This window comes from Petaurus breviceps, unplaced genomic scaffold, assembly GCF_028583685.1.
Source record: "Petaurus breviceps papuanus isolate PSGF00001 unplaced genomic scaffold, PetGlider_PUasm1.0 140, whole genome shotgun sequence".
Classification (NCBI taxonomy): Eukaryota; Metazoa; Chordata; class Mammalia; order Diprotodontia; family Petauridae; genus Petaurus; species Petaurus breviceps.
Genome location: NW_027185698.1, coordinates 53,838,829 through 53,863,691, shown reverse-complemented (window position 1 = coordinate 53,863,691; position 24,863 = coordinate 53,838,829). Strand labels below are relative to the sequence as shown.

Below are 24,863 nucleotides of genomic sequence, written 5' to 3'. Positions count from 1 at the left end.
AGAGAAGAGTAGGTTATGTATATAAATATATACATATATATGTTCACACACACGGAGAGAGAGAAATGAAGGTTAAGGTGCCTGTAGGAAGTAAAAAGAGTTAATGCCCTGTACCTCTCTCCTTCCTTCTCTCTTGTTCAGGGGAATAACATCAGGAGGAAACTGGAGAATTAGATAACCACTACTCTGTTCCTTTAGGCAATAACTTACGTTCTCTGTATGGTCAGATGGGAAATGGGAACACGGTGATTATGAAACAGCCTTCTTTCCCTTCTAGCCCTTGGTTGCCTTTCTGAGTATAAAGGCATCTATTACCAGGACAAATTACATTCAGCCTGTGCAGGGCCCAGACAAAGTAAATCTCAAAAAGTGAATTCCCAGGCATGATTGATAGGGAGTGAGCTTGGGGACTGTGCTCTTTAAAAACCATAGCTGGGGTTGAGCTGCTGAGGCCTGGGCTACAAATTCAGGGCAGGTAAAGGTAGGGGGCTCCTTTGGGAGGTGGTTAGGGGTATGCTTTCAATGTTTGACTCTCCCCTTGTACCTAAATCCTTTCTATATACTCGGCAATCCAGTGACACTAGTCCTTGCTATTCTTTGAACAAGATGCTCCATCTGCCACCATCTCTCTCTGCATTTTCACTGGCTGTCCTCGACACCTGGAGTGTTTTCCCTCCTCATCTCCATCTCCCACTTCCTTAATGACTCAGCTCAAATTGTACCTTCTTCCACAAGCCTTTCTTGATTCCCCCTAATATAACTGCCTTCCCTCTGAGATTCTCTCCAGTTTTTTCCTGTCTCTATCTTGTTTGTACATAGTTTTGCCTGTTGTCTCCCCCATTAGATTGTAAACTCCTTGAGAGCAAGGAAAGGGTTTTTCCCCCTTTTTGTATCCTCAGCACTTAGCTCTTAACACATACTTAATGTGTTCCTATTGACTTGTCTTGATTTTTTTTCCCTAATCCTTCCCCAATCCTTTCAGCCTATGGGTGAGCAGTGACTTGACATAAGGAAATAAAAGCATCTTTCATCGTGACCCCCATATGCATCAAGGTCACTTTCAGAACCAACCCTCCCCACCCCAAGTCAGCTAACAGTTACTCCAAACAATGGGCCTCCTTTCAACCCCCTTCCCCTGCTCCCTCTCCTCACCCCTCCTTCCAAATTGTATAATTCCTCTAAAAAGAAAGAAACACATACTTACAATCAGGACAGCTGCGATAGGGATTGCTGTGTTCATAAAAACTGTGGACAAAGCAAACACAGCTATTTAGAATAGCTGAATATTTCTACTGAAATAATGATGGTAACTCCTGTTTTTAGACTGCTTTAAGTTTTCTAAAGTGTTTTCTTCACAACAACCCTGTGAGTGTCAGGATAATCATTACCATTTTATAGATGGCAAAACTGAGGTTCCAAGAGAGTGACTCAACCAAAAATCACATAGCTATTAAGTACCTGAATTAGGATTTGAACCCAGAACTTCCTGACTTCAAGTTCAACACTTTGCTACTAATACTATTTAGAAAACAGAGAGTGAAACATAATTTCCATTTCTCTGTGGAGAGGTATAGGACAAAGAGTACAGAATGTTGCATATTTTGTCAATCATTACTATAGTAATTGCTTTGGTTTAACTATTTTTTATTGTTACAATGGAGGATTCAATTCCTAGCAGTAGAGGATCTAATCAGAAATGATTGTGATGTGAAACCAAAATGTTCATTTAGTAAGACATTAAAAAAACATTAGCACAACAATAATTACTAACATCCATGTATTACTTTAAGGTTTGCAAAGCACCTTAAATACATTTTTATCCTAATTTTATTCTGACAACAGTCCTATGAGATAGGATCTAATACTTTTTACATTTTACAGATGGGGAAACTGAGTCTGAGAGAGGTTAAATGACTTGTCCAGGATCATACAGCTTTTACGCATCTGAGCTTCTGTCTTCCCCAATCCAAGTCCAGTGCTTTCTATATATAATGCCATTTATATTGGGATTTCATATATCACAGGGGTTCTTACCAAGGATCCATGAACTTTTTTTTTTTAATATTGTGATAACTGTATCTCAGTATGATTGCTTTTCTTTGTAATCATATTTATTTTGTTTTATGTATTTAAAAGCATTATTCTGAGGAGTCTGGGGCTTCACCAGACTGCCAAAGAGGACCATAACATAAAAAGGTTAAGAACCCCTAATCTATGTGGATGGGTAGCTTCTTTTACAAGTACATATCATAGTCTCTCTAAGATTTCATGGTCTTACAATTGAGTTTCATTGACCCAAAATTCATTGCCATGAAACCAAGTTGGTAAGGAACCCCTTCAAACTTGGCTAAGTTTCCTTGGACAATAGACATATGAGCTATGACTGGGCCATACTCAGAGCCTGTCCAGTTAGAATGGAACTGGTGTTCCACTAATAAAGCCTTCGAGGACCAAGACAGAAGATACATTGGAGCAGGGCTGGAGTAATAATAATGATAGTAACAAAAGCAATTATGATAATAATTACATTTATAAAATAGTTTAAGGTTTACAAACCATTTTCCTAATAATAATCCTTAGGAAAAATGAGGGGTGGAAAATGTAGGAGAATGGTAATGATTAGTATTTGGACATGGTGACCCAGGTAGACAATTACTTTAGCAAGGAGATGAGGCTTTCACTTACAAGATGCCATTTCTATTCTGGGTCTGCCATGTTTGGATTTCATTAGCAGGGCTATCATATCATCCAAAAGAGGATAGACTGAGTGGATTGAATGAGCCAAAGAAGAGAGAGGAGGATGGGAGGGTGTGTGTGTGTGTGTGTGTGTGTGTGTGTGTGTGTGTGTGTGTGGCCGGGGAGAGAATGACTCTGTGTTCAGGCATCATCTGGTTCCCTTAGGATATTGTCCTTCTTCTTCTAGTACATAGCAAGAGTTCTTCACCATGATTTTGGAGGACCAATGATGAAAAAAATATTGCCTGCTAGCTGTGAGGCAGTCAGGTGGTGCAGTGGTTAGAGTGCTGGGCTTGGAGTCAGGAACACTTGGGTTCAAGTCTGACCTCAGACACTAGCTGTATGAATTTGGGCAAGTCACTTAACCTCTATTTGCCTCAGTGTCCTCAACTGTAAAATAGGGATAATAACAGTACCTACCTCTCAGGGTTGTTGTGAGGATCAAATGAAATAATATTGTAAAGCATTTGTCATGTTGCTTGGAACATGGTAGGTGCCATATAAATGCTTATTCCCTAACTCCTTCTTCCTGACAGAGAACATGGACTAAATATACTAAAACAGACATAGTTTTGGAAATGGCCAATGTGGGAATTTGTTTTGTTTGACTATACTTATTTTTATAAATATTCTTTCTTTTCTTTTCTTCCTTCCTTCCTTTCCTTCTTTCTTTCTCTCTTCCTGTAGGGTGGGGTGGTCAGAAGGAGAAAAATGCTTGGTAATGCTAATTAAAATGTATCCTATTATAACCAATAGCCTTTAAAGGCAAAGGCTGAGGGTGGGGAGAGACAGAGACAGATACAGAGAAACAGAGAAATACATACACAGAGATACAGAGGCAGAGACACAGAGACAGAGAAGCTTATGTGTTGGGAGTAGGAGTTGAAGGAAAAATATGGGCCAAGTGCTCTAGGAAATTTTTAGGAAGGAAAGAATATTCCTAAGCTGGGGAGTGGGGTGAGAAAATGTTGACTCTCTTGTTGCATGTAGGGGGTGACTGCTACCTCCATAGACCTCCCCCAAATCCCTTCAGTTCCAGTCCCTGAAGCTAGGAGGTTAGTATGTCTGGTATGGCAGAAAAGTTGAGCTCGATTTCTTAGGTGCTCATTATGAGAGACAGCTGGCCTGGCAAGCTGGCCAGCATGATCAATAATGACATCCCTCCCCCTTGCCTCATCTCCTTCCTGACCTTGACTCTACTAATTCAGCATCCAGGATCCTCCTTCTAGTTGCTGGATACAAGACTTTATAATAAGCCCAATTATAGAAACTACCTTGTCCCCTCTCAAATAGCCACTATTTTCTCCAGTGAGGAAAGACGACCAAGGCTGGGGGCCAGGCACATATATTTGGACACCCTCTAATGAACTTTTAAATCTGATACCATGATGCAGTAGGACTTTTCCCCCTAGCATCCTAGAGGGAAAGGATATGATGGTCATCACCATTTTCAAGGAGCCACTCAAAGATTTCTTCTCAAAATGTTTAGGGGAGGCTGACCGATAATTCTTAGGAAGTTTCTAGTCTAACAGGGAAGACAGTAGGGTATGTTGGTAAAATTACTGGCTTGGGAGTCAGGGAACCTGGGTTCAAATCCTACCTCTGATTCTTAATTACTTTGGGCAAATCATTTAACCACCCTGAAACCCAGTTTCCTCATCTGGAAAATGAGGGGCAGTGGTTGGCCTAGATGGCCTTTGAGGCTCTTTCTAATTCTGGATCTAAGATCCTCTGACATGGTGCTTACCCTTAAGAATCCCCAATCTGCTGTAGCCTCTGCCTTGGGGGAGCCACCAGAGTCAGGGCAGAGTAGGCACCTAGCCTTGGGAAACTTCCAGTCTGAGGGGGGACCTAAAGCCTTTTCCCAAGGTATCATATTCCACTGTGCTTACCACACCAACTTGTACATAGCGGGTGCTCAATAAATGTTTTTTTTTTTTTAAATTTGGAGGGCTCTTAAAACCATGTCAGTCAAAGATCTGTTGAAGGAATTGGAGATGCCTAACCTTAAGACTGGTGGAGGAACATGAAAACTCACCCTAGGCATCTGAAGAGCCATTATTGAGAGGAGACATCAGCCTTCTTTTTTTTTGAGGGGGGAAGGCAAGGCAATTGGGGTTAAGTGACTTGCCCAAGGTCACACAGCTAGTAAGTGTCAAATGTCTGAGGCTGGATTTGAACTTAGGTCCTCCTAACTTCAGGGCCAGTGCTCTATTTGCTGCACTACCTAGCTGCCCCTAGCAGGCATACCTAGCATGCTTCCTAGAGGCATATCTAGCATCAGTTATCATCCAGAGCCATCTAAGTCCTACTGTCTAATTTGACAGAAAAGGAAACTGAGGGCCTGGGAGGTGAAGCGACTTGTCCACAGTGACACAGGTAGGAAAAATCAGAGCTGGAATTTGGGACCCAGGTCCTCTGACAGAGCCAGGGCTCTTTGGAGCAGATGTTGTAGACAGTTTTCCCTTTGCGTCTTATTTTCATCAACTTTTCATTTCCTGTTTTTATTTTGTACATTTATTTTATACTGTTATGGAAGTACTTGTTTTATTCCATAAATTTAAAGTAAAATTTTAAAAATTATGCAAAAACTGGTCTATTGGCTTCACCAGATTGCCAAAGGAGTCCATGACAAAATATTTTGTTCTAGTCCAACCCCTTTATTTTACTGAAGGAGAAACTGAGGTTCAGAGACAGGAAGTGAGTGGCCCAATATCAAGGTGCTAGCAGAGCTGAAGCAAGCCCAAATGCCCCAACTCCAAGGTTAATATTTTTGTTAGCATCCCAAGCTGTTAACACTGGACCCTTTTCTCCTTTCTTCCTGTTTGACTGACACTGCTGTGATTAGGTAACACCTGCAGTCATCTGAAAGTTGCTGCATTGATGCAGACACAGGTTCCAGAGGCAATAAATGTTTTACCCAGAAGCTCAAATGTGCCTTCTGCTTAATGCTAGCTCCCCTGCAGGGGGGAGACAAGGACAGGATATTGGAGCCTTGTCCTAATTGGAATTCACACCTGCACCCAGAAGGCTGCAGTTTGCATGAAGCGAGGGCAGACAGATTGACCTGGTGTGGCATTCCAGGTTCCATTATCTAGGAAAATCCACAAAGCAGAACAGAACAGACATGACCACTGAACCTGGTGCTGGCTCCAGAGGCACCTCAGGGACTTCTCATCTTACTTACTGAATGAATGCATGGCTGCACCAATGGCTGTCACCAGCTCATCTTCCTCCAGACCTACTGCCCTTTTTGAATTCTGGTCTGGGCCAGGGAGTCAGTGACAGGACACCTGAGCTACCTACCCATTGTGGCCCTGCAGCAGACTGGCACAATGAAGGAGGATATCAAAGAATTGGAAACTGGAGCTGAGCTGAGGCACTGAGGTCACCCTGTTGTCCCTCCCCTGGGGCAGCAGTGCCAGGACACCAGCTGCCAAGGGTGGCTCTGAGGGACCCCAAGAGATATGAATGGGAGAGGTTCAATTTCAGTTATTAAGAAAAGAATACCTGAATCCTCAGGATTGAATGGCGGTCACCTTCCCACGCTTCCTTATTTCACAGGGTATGATCAGCCCCATTCTCCAAATACTGAACTATGATCCCATGATCCTCTGACACTCATTCACATTCATGTTGTGAACAGGGAAAGCCCCATCCCTTGGATGCCTGGTCTTCCAGACTCTAAGATCATATAGAGTACTGGACCTGGAATCAGGAAGACCTGAGTTCAAAACCAGCCTCAGTCACTTACTAGCTATGTGATCCTGTCACTGCATGCCTTAGTTTCTTCACCTGTAAAATGGGGATTATAATAGCACTTACCTCCCAGGGTTGTTGTGAAGATAAAATGAGATATTTGCAAAGTTCTTTGCAGCCCTAAAGTGCTGCATAAACACTAGCTACTATGAGGAGGAGGTTTGGAATAGCTTCTGTGGGGAGTGATTCAGGGAATCAGTTAGGGAGGAATAAAAGGGTTGCTTTGCTTTGCTGAGGGCCCTGCTGAAGTAGAATAACATCAATCTACAGTGTCCTCAGTAGGCACAGCTGAGATTTCTCCTACTTCCATTTAGCAGGCGGAGAAAAGGAAATTGTGGGAGTAATCTCTGTCTTATCTCTTTTATTATACCACGGGCTCCTCAAAGACAGAGAGGGTGTTTTATTCACTTGGATATTTTCCACAATTGCCAGCACTGGGGTGGGACACTGTACTCAGTGAGGGTTTGCTGAATTAAATTGAGCATGGGAAAAGGTTGGAGTCCAGAGCATGGCTTTGGAGTTGGGAGACCTGGGTTCAAATCTCCCCTGATGTTTATTACCTTTGTGACCTCAGACAAATCACTTAACCTTCATGGACCCCAGTTTCCCCATTAGAGGATTGGGCTAGATGACTTGAGGTCCCTTTTATCTCTAGATGATGATCCTGTGAGGCTAAGGCAGCCAGATCTGAGGTTTTATACTGAAAAATTGGAATATTCAGATGCTGAATCAGCAGGACAAATCCTGGGCTAGAGACAGCCCAGTGTATTATGGGCATATCTTCACACTATAGCCTCAGAGGCAGAGATAGAGTGTTCAGAATGCTAAGTAGGGAGATTTCAAGGGGAAACTGGGACAAAATGACTTCTAATGGTGAGGGAGAGGTATCTGCAACTGCCCCCATCTAAATCTTATTCATTCTTCAAAGCCCAACTAAGCTCTTACCTTCTTTAGGAAGTGTTCCTTGGCTACCCTGCCTCATAGTCTCCTTTCCTCACCAGGAAATGAAGTTTGGATTCAGTCAAAGGGCCACACTTAAGGATCTAGAGGGTCACATGTGGCCTCATGGCCACAGGTTCCCCAACCCTGAAGCTTCTATAATTTTCAAAGTCTGGACTTAGCTTTATAATTGATTCATGTACATTAATCTTGTCTCCCCAGCAAACCGTGGGGTCCTTATGGGCAGGGACCATGTTTCACAGATCTTTGTATAGGGCTAGATATATTGTGGGTCCTATTGATTAACTAATGAATTGATTGAGGATTCCACAGTTTCCTACCACCTGGCACTGCTTCCTCTAGGTATTCATGCCTAGTAAGTCTGTCCCTGAACCTGCCCTGTTTCCTCTCTAGTATCCAAGATAGTGCTCAGCTGCCCCACACAGTCTGGGGTGCACACTGACAGGCAACCAAGGGAGTGCCCAGGTAGACCCCATCAGGAAATACTTCTCCAAAGCTCCTGGCTCCAGGACCCTCCAGCTGACCCTAGGGGGAGGGGGTGAAAGATGCCTAATGAACTGTGTCTGGTCACCTGGTTACATGAGGGTGGGAGCACCCAAAGAAAGAAGCAGGCTTTAGAGGTAGACACCAGCAGCCAGAAGGTATCTCCCTCCCTCCCACTACCTTTTCAGTGTGGTGAAACAGAAACACGTGGGCCAGAGTAAATATGCTGAACAAATAACATTTTATTTTTAAAGCTTTCCTTCCTTCTTTTCCCTTCGTCTCTCACATCACTAGATCGATCTTTTGGGCCTCATTAGCTGCCTCAGAATTCAAGGCAGGTTCTCTGTCCAGGTGTTCAGAGATCCAGGTGATGTCCCTCCCTCCTCCCTCACCTCCATACCTACCTGAACACTCCCCCATTCCCTTTTACCCAGAGTCCTGGTTATTCATGCTTCTCTGAATGGACTGTTTCCTAAGCTCCCCCCTCCCCAACCTAACTTTTCCCACTCCCCTGAGGTCCTCTCAGAGCCCACTTCCCACAAGAACTAGTTACTGGTCTGCTGACTTCCTGCTCCTCACCACGTCTCTGAGGGATTGAATTAGAACAGTTATCTACCTTCCTGAATCTCCCTCCTTCCCAGATGGTTTTCACAGGATTTTGAATTGGAAGAGACATTTTGATTTCAGCTGGTTCAACTGCTTTGTTTTATATATGAGAAACTTGGGGTTCAGAGATGTCATAAGTGATTTGCCTAAGGCCACCTAGGTCATTTGAACCTAGGTCCCTACCCTCTATGCCAATCTTACCTACTCTATACCATAGACCTAGACCTGGGATCTCATCAGGGGAGTTTCCCAAAACTAAACTCTCCCTAAAAATAAAGATCAGCAGATGTTCTGCAACTTAGGTCCTAGGGTCATAAATCTGGGGTCAGCAGAGACCTCCAAGTCTATTTGGTCCGGTCCCTTCATTTTGCAGATGAGGTCCAAAGTCACATAGCTAGCAACTATCAAAGGCAGTATTTCAATCCAGGTCCTCTGACTCCAGACCCAGCATTCTTTGTACTGTGCCATTAGACTATCAGCTCCTTGAGGGCAGGGCCTGGGGTGTTTATTTTATTTCATTCATTCATTCATTTGCCTTTTTTAGTCTTCGGAGTGCTGCCTGGCACACAGAAGGCATTTAATATGTGCTAGTTGGCTGACTGACCAAGCTGCCTCCTTGAGATATGTCTTTACACTTGCTCCAAGCCTGACCCAAGGGTCCAGCTCCCCTTCTTACCCTCACAAGGAGTATATGTTTCATTGGCCAAACATTTATTAAGCACCTACTAGGTACTTCACACTGATTCTTCTCCACTTTCAGTGTTTCAGGAAAGGGTTTTACTCAGGAGGAGGGCAATTCTCAGGTTGACTGGAATGGGGTAGTGGTGATGATGAGAGACTGAATTTCTTTTTCATTTTTAAGGTCTCAGTTTTACCATTGGAGGAAGTGGGGGAAATGATGGATATATAAGAATATAGCCTGTGATATATTCCAGGAATCATGGCAGGGAGGCAGTGCCGAGGTCTAGATTTGGAGTTAAGAAGGCTTGTGTTCAAATCCTGCCTCAGACATGTTGGCTGTTTGACCCTGGGCAAATCATTTAACCTCTGTCTGCCTCAGTTGTCTCAACTATAAAATGGGGATCATAATAGCACCTACTTCCCAGGGTAGTTGTGAGGATTCAAAGGGATACCTGTAAAGTGCTATATAAATGCTAGCTTTGTTCATCAGTGCCATGTCCTAGCAGAGATGACTTTTCAGGGATGGATTGGACTAGTTGGCTGTTGAGTTCCTGACTCTGAAAACCTGTGATTCTGTGACTTACTAGAGATGGATGTGTAGATGGCGAAGGCCTTGAGGCTGGTCATCTCCTTCCTACGAGTCATCTCCACCTGAGCACGGAAGATGTTTTCCCAGGCATAGAGTTTGAGAAGTTTGATCCCCCGGAGCATTTCATTTGTCTTTTTCAGCCTCTCATTGGAATATTCCTGCCAGATTCACATGGAGTTAGGTGGGAGCTAGTCTGACCATGTCTTCTTCACCTTCCTGCCCCTGCCATTCATTAAACTTCAGTGTCTCCCTATTACCCTTGGGATCAAATAAAATAAAAACTTCTCAATTTGACACTTGAAGCCCTTCCCATCTTTCTGGTCTTCTTACAAATGACTCCCCTCTGAGAATTCCCTTATTCAAGCCATACTAGGCTATTTGCCATTCCTTGCATCACACCCCATCTCCTCTCTCCATGCCTTTGTACTGGCTACCTTGTCACTGAGGCCTGGAATGTTCTCCTTTATCACTTCCATGCCTTAGATCCTGGGGTTTCCTTTGAGACTCAAATCAAATGCTACCTTCTGCAGGAAGCCCTTCCTGGTCCTCCTTCCTGCCCTCTCCAGGGCCTTCCCCTGTAGGTTACTTTCCATCTACTCCATGTGAGTCTTATATGCCTATTTATGTACTTACCTTCTTCTCTGGTAGAATGCAAGCTCCTTGAGGACAGGGACTGTTTTTAGCTTTCTCTGTAGTCCCCGTGCTTAGAACAGGAGTGGGGAACCTGTGGTCTCAAGGCTATTAGGTCCTCAAATGCAGCCCTTTGACTGAATCCAAACTTCACAGAACAAATTCGCTTAATAAAAGGATTTGTTCTGTAAAACTTGGATTCAGTCAAAAGGCCATATTTGAGGACCTAGATGACCACATGTGACCTCTCCCTCCCCTGGCTTAGAGCCATGCTTGGTGCATAGTAAGCACTAAATAAATGCTTTGATTAATTGATTGATTGATCAAATGAAATAATATTTGCAAAAGTGCTTAACACAGTGCCTGGAACATGGTAGGTACTGTATAAGGGCTTATTCCCTTTCCTTCTCCCTGAAGTGGACATGCAGTCTCTGGTATCATAGAGTTTCCATAGCCATGGGCTCCTAATTACATTGACTTTTTAAAAATAGCATTTTTTCAATTACATGTAAAGGTAATTTTCAATATTCATTTTTTTTTTTGCCTTTTGGAGGGCAATTGGGGTCAAGCAACTTGCTCAAGGTTACATGGCTAGTGTTTTTTGTGTGGGTGTTAAGTGTCTGAGGCCGGAACCAAACTCAGGTCCTCCTGACTCCGGGGCCTGCTCTTTACTCACTGCGCCACCTAGCTGCCCCCTCTACATTCACTTTAATAATATTTTTGAGTTCCAATTTTTTTTTCTCCCTCTTCTCTCCCTGTCTCCCTTCCTCCCTCCTACCTAAGATGGCAAGCAATTTAATATAGATTGTATTACATTCACTTTTACATTTGGGGCCTCCCAACTAGATGGTGCTTTAATTTCCCACACATAATCATTTCATTGGATTCTCAAAACAAGAAGAGTGGAAATTAAGCTCTTGTCAACAGATGAAACTGAGGCCAGTAAGGTGCACTGACTTGCTCAGAGTCAAGGGGTAAATCAGTGGCAGGATGAAACCCCCAATCCAGAGGTTCTGTGGGTGCTGCAGTTCAGAGGGTCTGGTTCCTAGAGCCCACTCATACAGAAATCATAAACAACAACTTGCTCCAATTTTCTTGCTTCATGCACAGAAATGAGTCTGGGGGCACATGTGTTAGAGTCAGCCCTCTGCTGCCAATGCTCCCCTCCTGCACAGGAGCCTCCTAATTGGATTCCTCTACACCTAGTCTCCATCCCCTGCTCTTCAACTGCTTCTCCCCCCAATATACCTAGTTGGGTCCTACTACCAAGTTGAAGCTCTGGTCATGAGATCTCTTGCTCAATAACCTTTAATGGTTTGTTCCCTGTTGCCTTCTGACTGGACTCCTTCATGCTCTGGTCCAAACCAATCTTTCTAGCCTTGAAAGAGGGTACATGTACATCATGTTCCTTCAAGATTCAGTTCCGTAAGTTCATTTTTCTTCTTTTTTTTGCCCTTTGGAGGGCAATTGGGGTTAAGTAACTTGCCCAAGGTTACACGGCTAGTTATTTTTTTGTGTGAGTATTACGTGTCTGAGGCCAGAACCGAACTTGTGTCCTCCTAACTCGGGACCGGCGCTTTCCTCACTGTGCCACCAAGCTGCCCCTGAAGCTCATTTTTCTACAAAAACAATTCCCAATTTCCCCCACTGCTAGTGCCCACTCCGCAAATTATCTTGTATCTAGTGAATTAGTATTTTATTTTTTGCATTTTATCTTTTTATTTGTTTGGTCTCTGGTTGGTACTGTTGCCTCCACCATTAGGATATAAACTTCTTACAAAAATGGAATTTTTCATTCTTTCTACTTATATACCAAGAGCCTGACACATAGTCTGTATGTACATAGTAAATTTTTATTGATTGATTCTAGTCTCTGTTTACCCCATTCCTTCCACCTGTTATGTCCTCTCCATTCCACCTGCTGAAATATTCTTCATCCATCAAGTTCTAGATCACCTGCATCTTCTTCTTCCTGCTCCTCCAGAAATCCCTCCTTTCCTCATTTCTCCAGGCAGAAGGGACCTCTCTAGTTTCTGAATGAACACATGTCCATTCTCTTTTCAGTTCTTGTCACCCTTGACTCAGTACAATGTTTGTTTACATGTTTGACCTCCCTCACTACTGATCAGCCATCAAGTATTTATTAAGCACCTGCTATGTACTAAGCCATTGTGTCAGATACTGGGGATACAAATTCAAACAGCAAACAGTCTCTTCTCCCAAGGAGCTTACATCCTATTGAGGACTGGGAGCTCCATGAGGGCAGGGATGCTGTGCTCATTGATCCTTGTGTATCTCTTTCAGCACCTAGGACAGGGCTTTGCAGGTAGGAAGTGTTCAGTAAATGTCCATGTAATTAACATTTTGTTGAATTAAACTCTCCCCTCTGTGCCTTTGCTCATCCTGGTCCTTCCTACTCTGGATCATCCTACTTCTCTTGTTTTTGACTATCCAAATCCTATCTGTCCTTGAAAATCCAGACCAGACTCCATCTCCTCCATGAGGCCTCCACCTTCTACTCTAGCTTTCACTGATCCTGCTGGCCCTTTCTATGGAGGAAGTTTGGCAGACCTTTGGAAAGAACACTGGTTGTAGAGTCAGAAGTTCTTGATCTAACACTTGCTAGCTGTGTAGCCCTGGGAGACTCACTTAACCTTTTGAAGCCTCAGTTCCAGGATCTGTAAAATGGGGCAATAAGGCATATATCTCAGCATATACCTTATATGGTCATTATAAAACCTTTGGAAACCTTAAAATGAAGTGTCCATGTGAGGTCATGTAAAAGTGAGGCTTTAAAACTGACTTCCATTCTGTTTTATATTGTTAAATGCTTTGTGTGTGAGTCTTTGTGTGTATTTCTCCAGCTAGACCATAAGCTCCTTGAGGGTAGAGACTATGTCTTCCACTTCTCTATATTCCCTTGGATAGACTAGCACAGGACTGAGCGTAGAGTAGGAGTTAAGTGTTGTCTGATTATACTAACTGGAACTTGGAACCTCTGTGAGATGACAAAGAAGAGAAGAAATCTTCAAGACTACAGTGCCAAGGGGCGGCTAGGTGGCTCAGTGAATACAGCACTGGCCCTAGAGTCAGGAGGACCTGAGTTCAAATCTGGACTCAGACTCTTAACACGTACTAGTTGTGTGACCTTGGGCAAGTCACTTAACCCCCACTGCCCTGCCCTCCCCCTCAAAAAAGCATGTGTGTGTGTGTGTGTGTGTGTGTGTGTGTGTGTGTGTGTGTGTACTACAGTGGCAAGAATTCCCCTGAAGGATTTGGGGGACTCATTCTGACTGTTTTCTGGGGGAGAGCTAGGTATTTTACAGGCAGCTGGGTGGTACAGTGGATAGAGGGCTGGACTTGGAATCAGGAAGATCTGAGTTCGCATTCAGCCTTAGCCATTTATTAGCTGTGTGACTCTAGGCAAGTCACTTAACTTCTCTCAGCCTCAGTTCCTCCATATGTAAAATGGAACAGCATCACCTACTTCAGAAGGTTGTCATGAGGGTATAAAATTTTATACACACATATTTATGCATGTATGTATATACATATATATGGTGCTTTATAGACTTGAAAGTCTATATATTTGTTGGTTAGTCATTTCTTTTGTGTGTCTCTTTCTAATCCCATCTGGGGTATTCTTGGCAAGGAGAAGTTTACCATTTCCTTCTCCAGCTCATTTTACAGATGAGGAACTGAAGCAAACAAGTTTAAGTGATTTGCCCAGGGTCACACAGCTAGTAAGTGTCTACATAAATGTTAGCTATTGTTAACTGAGAGGCAATGGGCTATAATGCAACCCTATGATTTCCCTTCATATTCCTATAAACTTCTGGCGAACCAAAGGTTCCTTCCTGGGATACAGCATATTTGTGGATGGGCTGAGTCAGAAATAGAACACCCAGAGGGCATCCTAGCCTTGTCTCTCTTCTCTACCACATGATTCAACCAAGATTCAACTAGAGAGGGGGAGGAAGAATTAATGAAGAAAAAGCATCAGTGGCGGTTGGAGAGAGAGAGGGGGGACTCAGGCAAGGGAAGGATGGGTAAAATGGAGACAAAGGCATGCCCTGAAGACACTCACCAGTGTGCTCCTCTGGGCTTGGGAGAGCTTGGTAGCCACAAAGTACTGGATAGGAGCCAAGACAATGATGACCACTGCTCCAATTAAGGCGCTGACCCCAAGGAGGTAGTAGAGAAGAATCACCCCTACAATGATCTAGGGAGATCAAGGAGAGACACATTCAATTAATAGGATCCTGGATCTAGAGCTGGAAGAGACTTCTGAAAATATTTAGTCCAACACTTATTTTATAGATGAAGAAATTGAGCTCCAGTGTAGTTAAGTTATTTGCCCAAGTCCATACAAGCAGTAAGCATTAGAAGTAGAATTTGAACCCAGGGCCTCTGACTCTAGAGTCAGTACTTGCACTCCAAAGCTTCAACCAATGTTGATTGAGGGCTTGTTATGTGCAAGCAACTGCTATAGGCATTGGGGATACAAAGACAGAAAGAAAAATGATCCTTCAGGGAACTTACATTCTAATATATATATTGCCTCTTGGAGGGCAATTGGGGTTAAGTAACTTGCCCAAGGTTACACAGCTAGTTTTTTTGTGTGGTTGTTAAGTGTCTGAGGCTGGAACTGAACTCAGGTCCTCCTGACTCTGTGGCCGGCGCTTTACTCACTGCGCCACCTAGTTGCCCCTAGAGATATATTTAAACAGACGAACAGAATATAATTTGAGGAAGGAAATAGCAGTGACAACCAAGGAGATCAGGAAAGCTTTCCTACAAGAGGTTGATTTGAACCTCAAAACAAAAGAAAGCCCAGAATCCTCCAGCGATCTGTCAACAAATACCCTAAGGCTTAATCTCCTCCAGTTCAGGTGGAAGATTGATAAAATTTGTGGACTGGAAATTTTTTACATTTTTCTAAAAGGCTGGCCTTACTGTTAATTCCAACCAGTTCTATTGCCACTTGGGTAAACTGAGGGACAGGATCATACAATTAGTAAGGGGTAGGGCAGATAGAACAATCCTTCACTCCCATTCCTGTCACTTGGGTTACCTCATGGTAGTGTTAAGTCGAGAGGCATTGCCAGTCATTCCCTTGTTGAGTGCTGTGGTGGGTGGGGGAGGGTGAGGCACCCCAAGTCACTCAAACTTCAACCTTTAAGGCAATTGTTCAGTTTGCTAGGTTATTTTGCTTTCAGGGTCTGTGTAATGTCAAGGGTAGGTGCAGGAATGGTTGAAGCACCCCCACGCCCACATTTATTTACAGATTCAATTCAATATCCTGAGTTGTTACTGTTCTTTTTTCTTTTCCTGGCATTTTTACGAGGCTGTTGAATCACTTCAGAAAAGAGAATTGTCCTATTCTCAGACCTTAGGAAAATGATTACTTGCTCATGAAAAATGCAAGTGGTTCCCACCAATGCCCAAAGCTTTTAGCTCAGAGAGCACTGCAGAACCTTTGTGTTGGAAATCCAGGCCATGTGTCTTGTTTCAGAGGATACCATTAGAAGACCCAATGGCTGCCTATAGAGAAAAGAAAGCTGAGGTCCACTGCTCAGTAACCTCAAATTATAGTAATTCTAAGTGACTTGTTTCCTCTGGGAGCTTAGCAGAGGTTTCTTTCACTTCCACTAATCAGAAAACTGTCTCTGGCTTTAACTAATAGCCTTTTGAAGAATCACTTTATCACATGTTTAATGAACTAAGGTTGGGAGAGCTCATTAAAAGGAAAGGTAACCCTGCCTACCCTGCTAATATATCATCACCTTCTCCAGAAAACCCCCACTGGCCTCTGTTCCTTGGTCTGCTTCACTGGTTCTGTCCACAATGAGAAGAAATTATGTGACCAACAGACCGGATATCAGAAATTAGCAGGGATATTAGCATGAATACCAGCCATATGCCCCTATCCCTGACTAGTCATTAGCAACAGGGCATCTGCTCTATGGCCCGTCTCTTCCACCAAGCTGAGCATTTGGCTGACGTACCATCACTTATTCTTGCTGTGATGACACAGACATCTGTCTCCCCTGGATCCCACAGCTAAGAGGTGATCACATAACCTCCATTCTTAGTCTCCTGGTTCATGCTCACTCCTCCAATGTTTTGCTCCAACTCCTCAAAATCTGTCCTCTTCCAAGGGTCCAGATGGCCCACACCCAAGACAATATTGGGTCACTGGGTATGAATTTCAGAAGCACGGGGTTAACACTTGCAGGGGATGGGGGCAAAGGACAGTGCTAGGAACAGCCCTTTTCATTTCATCCTCTATTCTTGCAATGCTTTTCAACAAAGCTGTATACAACTTATTTTCTAGCTCATATCTCCTCATCCTGTCCATAAGAATGCCATGAGATGAGAAGACATATGAACCAACATTGAAGCACATTGGTGATTTGTTGAATTAGTTTTTCCTCTTTTTAATTCTTTGTTATGTAAAGGATGGTTCTCTGGAAAGAAAAGGGGGAAGGATCCCTTCCAAACCAGGGACAGTTTTCTTAAAGGACATCTTAGTGACTTTGGCCTTAAGTTTGGGGAGGGAGACATTGGCCTCTCTTTATGGCCTCCCTCCAGCCCTTTCCCTAAAGTGTCTGCCCCTATGTAGATACACAGAATCTGCTCAGAGATCTTTCAGTCAGGATTCTCATCTCTCTCTGCATCCACACAGTCCCTCTTAATACTATGAGACATTGTATCAAATGTTTTGTTAAAACATTTTGTAAACTCTACCTACAGCAATTCCCTGATTTACCAGTCTAATAACCCCATCAAAAAGAGAAGTCAGATTAGACTGGCATAAACTATTCTTGACAAAGCCATGCACTTGATTTAACAAGTCACTTTCTTGGCTCAGGAGTCATTTCTAAATATCAACTACATTTTTCAGACTGCCATCTCTGTGAAATGGGAAGGGGAGGCACTGAATCATGGAATGTCCTAGGAATGAGACATGGGAAAGAGGTACTCACTCACAAAGAGGATTTGGGCAGTGGTAGAAAGAGCACTGTACTTGGAATCAGATTTGGATTGGAGTTCTGTGCAACCTTAGATAAGTCACTTCCCCCAAATGGGCTTCATTTCTTTTCTTTTCTTTTTTTTTTTTTTTTGGTAAAATGAGTGTGTTGGACTAAATAATCTCTAAGGGTCCTTTTAGCCCTAAGCATTGTGATTCTATCTGTGCTAATGGTGACTACAGCCTGCAGAGGAGGAGGGTGTTGCAGCAAGCACCCCAGTGTCCCCAGGGTGCCTGCTCACACAGGTTCTTGGATCTGCTTTGTTAAAGGAAAGCAACTCAAAATGGGTTAACAAGCTTACTTTAATCAGTCAGACATATATCGTTTACCTTGTTCAGGAGAAAAGGTCAGCACCCTGAACCTCAAAGTATACAGGCATAATTATCAAGACAGAAACATCAAGTAGACAGATTTCCAAACTGTCCAACCATTACATCCATACCCAGTCAACATCTGGGTTTCCACATTCTGGGTTTTTCAAAGCCGGGGGACTCTCAACAACGGCTTCCCAGAATTCAGATCAAATCACAGAACACTTCTCAAAGTGAGTCCCAAAACAAAGCTACACATCAGGGCTTATATAGCCTTCTCCTGGCTCAGAGAATGTAACAACCTTATTGACCCACTGGCCAATCAAAAAGTATCTACTGAAAAACAAGCCTCCCTCCCCAGGCTTCTGGTGCACTTTAGCCTAGGGGCAGGGAAGATCTTTAAAATTTACATTCTTATTACATTCGGCCCCAAGATCTTTCATGCCCATAGCATAGACAATTTACTTTTGAATTAGCACTGAACATTTCTTAGGTCACATTTTCAAAGTACAGAACTAAAGTTACCAAAGTGGCCACTGGCCCTTAAACAAACACAAAGTACATTCTTAGGTTACATTTTCAAGGTACAGAACTAAAGTTACCAAAGTGGCCACTGGGCCTTAAACAAACACAAAGTACATAGCATTATCACTTCAATTCAGAACAAAAGTTCAAATAAAGTTCTGGGGGGAGGGGAGTGTCCTTCCCCTCACACAGCTCCAGCCCCAGCTTCCAAGCACAGAGAGGGGGCTGGGCAACAAAACCAACAAGGTGGGGTCCCTGGGGATCCAAGGCACTTCATCCCACCCACCATAGTCACAACATTCTTATTACAGAGGGACACACAGGGCTGAGGCAGAGGCCAAATATAAGGCTCTGGAATATAAGGGGGGAGTCTTAGATGTGACTCCCAGAGAGGGAAGACCTCTCAGCTCTTACCTGGGCAGGCATCGCCCAGAGGTTTGGGCACAAGAAGAAGAACCACATGAGCTGGTTGGTGTCAATGGCGACCAGATTACAGATTTGTCCGGCAGTCATTTCTCCCATGGACAGGTTGGATGTGGAAAGATGCATGATTTTGTTATAAATCTTGGTCTAAGAACAAAAACAGAGTGCTTTAGTCATACAGGTGGATGATCCTTTCTTTCCCTTCTATCATGATTCAATCAGTTCCTGTATCTTCAAAGTAGAGTTTTTGCTTGTTGGACAAAACAATTAAAAATGGCAGAACCAAAGAAGTGGATAGGGATGGCAGTGTAGTGTGGAAAGGGAAATGGACTTTGAGTCAGGAGCCTTTGAATCCTAGCATCTCCTCTTATGGAGTATGTGACCCTGGGAAAGTCAGTCAGTCAACAGACATTAAGTACCTGCTATACGCCAGGCACTGTGCTAAGTGCCATTGATATAAAGAAAGGGAAAAGACAGTTCCTGTCCTCAAGGAGTTTATAATCTAATGCTTGCAAAAAAAAACTATGTACAAATAAGCTATATACAGGATAAATAGGACATAACCAACTGAAGGAAGGCACCAGAATGAAGGGAGATTGGGAAAGATTTCCTATAAAAGATGGGATTTTATCTGGGACATGAAGAAAACCAGGGAAGTCATGGGGTGGAGATGAGAAGGGAGAGCACTGCAGGCATCAGGGAGAGCCTATAAAAATATTCAGAATTGGGAGATGGGGTGTAACTTAACCTTTATAACAGTACTCTTTTTAAAGATTATTTTTTAATTTTTATTGATATCTTTTGATCTTACAACACTTTCATTTCTGAATATATTCACCTCTCTTCCCCTACCTAATGAAAAGTTTAAGAGAGAAAACCCAGCAATTTAATAAAGCTAATCAGGACATCAATTGATCCTTGCCGTGCACTGTTGTATACTCACCCTTTGTCACCTTGGCAAAGAAGGGATTGAGGTACATTTTCTCATCTCTTCTTTGGGGACAGACTTGGTCATTATAATTAATCACTGTTCAGTGTTAGGTTTCTTTCTGTTGTTGCTCTGTATTTACATCAGGTATATTGTTTTCCTAATTCTGCTTATTCTTCTCTGTATCAATTCATCTTTGCACGCCTCTCTGAATTGTTCATATTAGTCATTTCTTATGGTGGTCATGAATTCCAATATGTGCATAAATCATAAGTTCCACAATTTGTTCAGTCATCCTTCAATCAATGGGTACCTTACTTTGTTCCCAGTGGACAGCAACACTTTTGTGGTAGCTAAAAATAGGGAACACAGTGGGTGTCCATAGTGGATACAGAGCTGGGTTTGGAGCCAGGAAGAATTCAGTTTAAATCTAACCTCAGGTATTTGTATTAGCTGTGTGGCTTTGGGCAAATCACTTCGCCTCTGTCTACCTCAGTTTCCTCATGAGATAATGTGTATAGGGTGCTTTGCAACCTTAAAGCATTATATAAATACTAGTTATCTTTCTCATTATTATTATTCCATGAGGAATGAAGAATAAGAAGGTATTCATAGAAACATGGGAAGACCTGGTGCAGAGTGAAGAAAGCAGAACTAGACTAATATATATAAGTATGATTATAATAATGTGAATGAAAGCAAACCAAAAGACTGTTAAACTCAGCTTAATTGCAATGAACAAACTGGGTTGCAGAGAATAGTTAATGGAAGGCATTTCTCATTAGAGAGGCAGAACACTATGGACAGGACACTTGCGGTGTCAAGGTGACACAGTGGTTAGTCAAGGTTATGTTGTTGGTTAGTTTTTGCTTAACTGTTGTTTTTTTTTTATAAGGGAGAGATCCATGTGGAATGAGGTGAAGGATGTATGATGAAATGATTGATACTTATATTTAATGGACATATTTATAAATTATTATAAACAATGTTAATTATACATTTAATTATTATAACTATTATAATTTGTAAATGTAATATTTTTTTCTGTTAAAACAAATAAACCCCCCAAATATTTTAAAAGCCTGTGGGTCTTAGTTTTCTCATCTGTAAAATGGGGATAACACTTGTACTACTTACTTCATGGTGTTGCTGGTTAAATGTTAAAGAAAAGAGAAATGTGAGTCATGATGATTATAACAATGTAGTTATCTAATGCAGGGGTTTTTAGCATAGGCCAAATCGTGCCCCTTGGAACATCACAGCTACATAGTGAGAAAGCCTGGCATCAAGCAGTTTAAGACCACAAGGCAGGTTTTTATTTCTGCCATCAACAGTTTTTTTTTTTTTAAAGCAATCGGGGTTAAGTAACTTGCTCAAGGTTACATGGCCAGTTATTTCTGGGTGGGAGCTAAGTGTCTGAGCCCGGGATTCCATCAACAGGTTTTAGCTTTTGGCACCAACACCTTCAAGAGAGGAACTGGCTTTAATGGAGAAGTCTCAGCAGTGACCTAAGCCCCTTCCAGAACTCAGGAGGGGATCTGATTGGTTTCACGAGTTCAGAAGCTGAAAGCTCTGCACCCAGAATGTTTGCACAGACAGAAGGTTAGGCAGCTTCAATTTCCTTCTCCCAAACAGATGGCAAGATCCTTCATCCTTGCTCTGTTTGGTCTTAGATGCACTAGGGAAGCTCGCTATTTAAAGGGACCCTTTGGTAAGGAGAATACTCCTTTTGTAGATGGAATCAATTTATCAATAAGTATTTCATGATTAATATATATTTGTCAATTATTTCTCATTAACTAATTGATTTATTTTTTATCTAAGTCCAGATCTTCCTATGTCAGAGTGCCCTTCTACTAAGGGATGCAGTTCCCTTGTGGAGGCTTATAATAATGGCTGTATTGTTTTTATTTGATTTGATTTTCCCCAATGGCCATCATTTGTTTATTTTATTCTGAACATGACAAAATCCAAATACAATGGATATTTTCATATACAGAGTAGAAGAGAAACAGATTACACAAAGAATCTGTAATTCTCTATTATCTGCAATTACATTGTCTTAGGAAACATACACAAAATTAAAAAAGCTTTAGCGAGTCTTGGTAGAGATATTGGTAGTCTTGGAGGCAGAAAGACTGAAGTTCAAGACCCATATATCCTGTAGTGTGACCCTGGACAAATCACTTAACCTCTCAGCCTCCTGGGAATTAAGGCTATAATCTTCAAAAAGAGTGTCAATTAGCACCGGTAATTATTTTTCTTCATTAAGAGTGCTCACTCACAGGTCCAGTTTTTCCCTCCCCCCAAGTCAATGACTGTCCTGTATGAAATTGACAAAGCTGTTGGCATGTTAGCCCAAAAGGTCAATAGGAATGATCTAGCCCAATTCCCTCATCTTCTAAAAGTGAAAACTAAAGTCACACAGTAAATGACAGAGCTGGGACTCAAACCCAAGCCTTCTGACTCTAATTATGGTGTTCTTTCCATTACAGAATGGTGGCCCAGAACAGTCCTCATGCCTTGCTCTAACATGTGTCTTCTGCTTTCATATCTCCTATCATATTGAACTTCAATAGATACAATATTTTTCTGACCTCAACTCCAAATTTCCACCACACTTTCTACCCATTGTGCCTATTTTTTCTCTGCTTCCTCTTCAGCAGCAAGGTGGTGCAATGGATAGAACATTGGACTTGAAATCAGGAAGACCTGACTTCAAATCCAGCCTCAGACTATCTGTGTGACCCTGTCTGCCTCAGTCTCCTCAACTGTTAAAATGAGAATAATAGTACCTGCTTCCTAGAGATGTAGTAAGGATCAAATGAGATAATATTTATAAAGTCCACAATACCTGGCACATAATAGACCCTTAACAAAATGCTTATTTCCTTCCTTCCTTCTCTCTAGGGCCAAACAGAACCAACCTAATCCTTCTTTCATGAAGCAACCTTGTCTTTCATTGGGGTCTGCACATTCTTGACTTTGAACTCATGGAGATACAAAAGGTCATTCCTTCTTGGGAAGCTTTCTGGAAGAAAATAGAGCATCCCTTTTTATTTGTTTCCTCAGCTCACATCTGTATTTCCCATTTTCATGGCACAGAAAGTGATCAATGATTTTTATTGCAAGAGATTAAAATGCTGTAAAAGTAACCACTGTTTGAGCCACATTAAAACCATCAGAAAACACATGGCAGGCTATCAACTTGGACATAATGGAGTAGGAAGATGTATAATTACATTTCTCTCCTTGCATTCAGAACTTGGGAGCCCAAAGTACTTTGGCTCAGTCATCGCTCCCACATTACCAAGGACGATCTGATGGGATGGCTTAGGTTGCTCAATTAACTGTCCTCAGGAGACTTTCTTAACCCCTTCTTTTTCCATTTAGGTGCAAGATTAGAGGCAGTTAAGAGACTCCGAGGGACCAATAAACTCACAGATGATTACAGGCTCCTCTCTTGGCTTTTTCATTCCCTGGATGGCCTTAGACCTTCAATGAGTTCCTGCTAGTAGATATCCCTTGGGATGTATCTGTCACAGCCTGAAACCTGAGTATGTTTGTTCTGTTCTCAATGACTCTGCAGCTACTCTCCTCCTCCCAGGCAAACCCAGGAGGTGAGATTTCCAAACCAGAAGAATTCCATTGGGAATTAAGGACAATGGGTGGTGATCAAAGATAGTCTGGTCAATGGGTGGCTTTCAGGTTTAACACAACCCTATGTAATTAGGAGCACACATATTCCTAGGATCATAGCTAGACACCTAGAAGAGGCTGAAGCACACATCTGGTCTAATAACTGCATTTTTATAAGTGATGAAACTGAGGTACCAAGATGATAGAGCGATCTGCTCATGGTTGTACAGGTGGTAGTAAGTAACGAAGCTGGATACGAATCATTGTCCTCTGACTCCAGGTCCAGCATGTTTTCTGCTGTACCATAATTATTCTCAAATTTACAAGGGTGGGCATGAAAGCTAGGAGAACTTAAGGTATTTGTCTGTGGGCCACATATCTCATTTCCTAGAGTTTGAACCAGGTCTGAGCCTAAACCTAATTTTTTTTGGTGGGGAGAATTTCCTTTCTTCTTCTTTTCTTCCTCTCTCTCTCTCTCTCTCTCTCTCTCTGTCTCTCTCTCTGTGTCTCTGTCTCTCTCTCTCATCCCTGGGTCAGGAAAGTAAGAGGGAAGGCTCAACCTTCAGTGTCCTGGTGGTGATCTGGTTCTCCTCTATTGCTAATAATTGTCACCATTCCTGACACAGCATTCCGGTTCACAACATTAAGCACAGTCTGGCATATGATTTCAAACAGTTGTTCAGATGTTGTATCAGGTTCACAGAGGGACTTGTGTTTCCCATATTCTGAGCAGGTGCTAATGACCACCAAGTCATCAGTCACTATGGAGCCGCTAATGCTTTTTGGGTTGGATTGGATGGCATGAGGTCCAAGGAACAGTTGAGGGACTCAGAGTCCTTAGGACATAAGCTGGTGATGACTGTTCCAGGTCACAAGTGCCAAATGACTTCTCATGGAAGAAGTTAGCCACTGTGTTCATTGGGGCAAAAGGCTTGATCTGTGATCCCTAGTGATTCAGAAAAAAATTCTTCTGGATTTTAAAAGAATGTGAGCTTTTGGGGGGCAGACATTGTATAATTTCTTTCTTTGTATACCCAACATCTAGCACAATGTGTGTTCAATTGAAAGAATGAATTTTGACTTAGAGAAATTGCATTTGAGAACTGGTTCTATAATTTAAGAAGTCCCTTGGACTCTTTTTTTTTTGGAGGGGGAAGGTAGGGCAATTGGGGTTAAGTGACTTGCCCAAGGGCACATGGCTAGTTTTTGTGTTAAGTGTCTGAGGACAGATTTGAACTCAGGTCCCCCTGACTCCAGGGCTGGTGCTCTACTTACTATGTCATCTAGCTGCCCCCCCCCCCCGATGCTTTTTTCTATATAAAAGGCATTCAATTAAACAGCCGAGCAAAATAAAAGACAAGACAGAGCCTTACCTCCCCTTCCATTCACATTGATATACACTCTCCCACATTACCACTCACCTTTCTAGTGAGAAAGGCAGCAAATGCAGGGATAACACATAGCCAAAGTAAGTTTTCTTTCTTTTCTTTCCTTTCCTTTTCTTTTCTTTTCTTTCTTTTCTTTTCTTTTCTTTTCTTTTCTTTTCTTTTCTTTTCTTT

The 24,863-nt window shown here is 42.4% G+C and overlaps 1 protein-coding gene across 1 annotated transcript in view; it reads right to left on the bottom strand.

Annotated features, from left to right (window-relative positions):
* The window catches only part of ABCC8 (ATP binding cassette subfamily C member 8), a 124,552-nt gene that overhangs the window by 57,250 nt on the left and 42,439 nt on the right, over window positions 1-24,863 (bottom strand). The window contains exons 8-11 of the mRNA XM_069073238.1: window positions 18,729-18,884; window positions 14,532-14,666; window positions 9,810-9,972; window positions 1,205-1,245 (exon numbers count right to left, since the gene is read on the bottom strand). Of these exons, the coding sequence (XP_068929339.1) occupies window positions 1,205-1,245; window positions 9,810-9,972; window positions 14,532-14,666; window positions 18,729-18,884 (495 nt within the window). The remainder of the gene's footprint in view (window positions 1-1,204; window positions 1,246-9,809; window positions 9,973-14,531; window positions 14,667-18,728; window positions 18,885-24,863) is intronic.